The following is a 1,314-nucleotide window of genomic DNA, read 5'->3' on the forward strand; positions in this document are numbered from 1 at the left end:
TAGTTACTCGGCATGCTGGGGTCCCCCTTCTTGTAATAGGGGTGAGGACGGTAGTTGTAAACTGCCGTGGGAAGTCCCCAGTCGCCCTGATATGTTCCAGAAGCACGTGCAGTACCGGAACAAGCTGATTCACTTCCCCCCATCGCCTGCCCCCACCATTACCCGACGCGGAGCCTTCTTCCTCTCGGGGCAAACGTGCATAGCGGTAATATTCCGACGGCGCTACTTCCAAACCTGGTGCCTTACTGTTAGGCAGCCGGTCAACAGCACGTGCGACTTCCTCCAGCGTGAGGGGGGGGTCTAGGATTTCTGCTGCCTTCGCAGTCCTGCCCAAAACCGAGTGGGATGACCGCCATTCCTGCCCCTCTAGGAACTGCCCAAAGTTAATGAAGTTCAAAAGCCGGTTCGCACCATCAGGCCCTGTCTCCCCTACAGCTGCGTTTAAGAGCCCAGCAAAGTGTTCCCTGAAGACCTCAATATCGTCTATCGCACATCGCTCCCTCAACTTCCCTCCTAAAGCCCGCCACAAAGCTCGTTGGTCTTGCCGACATTTGGCCACAAAATCTCTCATCCTATCCTCCTCATATGCCGCCTTTGCGTGTCTTTTTGCCCGGTTATAATCCGTCCGCGCATGGCGGAAAGCCTCCCACTCCGTACCCGATTTATTACTCACCCGGCCTGGACCCAGTTGTGCTCTACTCTCCAACATGCGTTGCCGTGTTTGTTGACATTCCCGGTTCCACCAAACCGTATTCCCACCTGCCGTCATGCCGGTAGGTCGGTGGGTATCGAAGGCCCTCACCAGGACTTTGTACAGGGCACCTCCAATGTGTTCGACAGCTTGTGTGGTGTTGCAAACTCCCCTCTGCAGGTCCTCGGCCACTTGGCTTAAGGCATTCATAGTGGGGGACCCCCCCTCAAAATATCCCGCGTAATCCTGGTATCGTGCAATATCAAACTCCACCCGGGCTTTCCGGCCTTTACCGTCCCTACACCTGTTTTCGTCATCCACTGTAACATTAAGAACAAGCGTCAAAGGACGGTGGTCGGTGGGCTCCCATCCATCCAACTCGATCAGGTTTCCTACCCTCAGAAAGGTGGCGTACTGCTGAAGCACACGCGGAGTCGCTATGAATAAATCGAGCATACTACCGCCTGCCTCCCCCTTAGGGAAAGTTAGGCGGCCTTCTGGGTCCCCTCTCATCCGGCCGTTCATCACGAGCAATCCCTCGGATCTGCAGAGCGCCCCAAGCTGGGCACCAAAGAAATTGCAAACTTGGTCCTGGCACTTTCGATTTCCGAGTCCATCATAAT

At 55.3% G+C, this 1,314-nt stretch overlaps 1 protein-coding gene across 1 annotated transcript in view; it reads left to right on the forward strand.

Moving 5' to 3' along the window:
• Positions 1-892, forward strand: part of VOLCADRAFT_108675 (uncharacterized protein) — a gene marked incomplete at its 3' end in the record, with an annotated part of 6,074 nt that extends 5,182 nt beyond the window's left edge. Inside the window, exon 2 of the mRNA XM_002959548.1 lies at positions 872-892. Coding sequence (XP_002959594.1) covers positions 872-892 — 21 coding nt within the window. The remainder of the gene's footprint in view (positions 1-871) is intronic.
• Between the last annotated feature and the right edge of the window lie 422 nt (positions 893-1,314).

Source organism: Volvox carteri (assembly GCF_000143455.1).
Source record: "Volvox carteri f. nagariensis unplaced genomic scaffold VOLCAscaffold_355, whole genome shotgun sequence".
In the NCBI taxonomy this organism is placed as follows: domain Eukaryota; kingdom Viridiplantae; phylum Chlorophyta; class Chlorophyceae; order Chlamydomonadales; family Volvocaceae; genus Volvox; species Volvox carteri.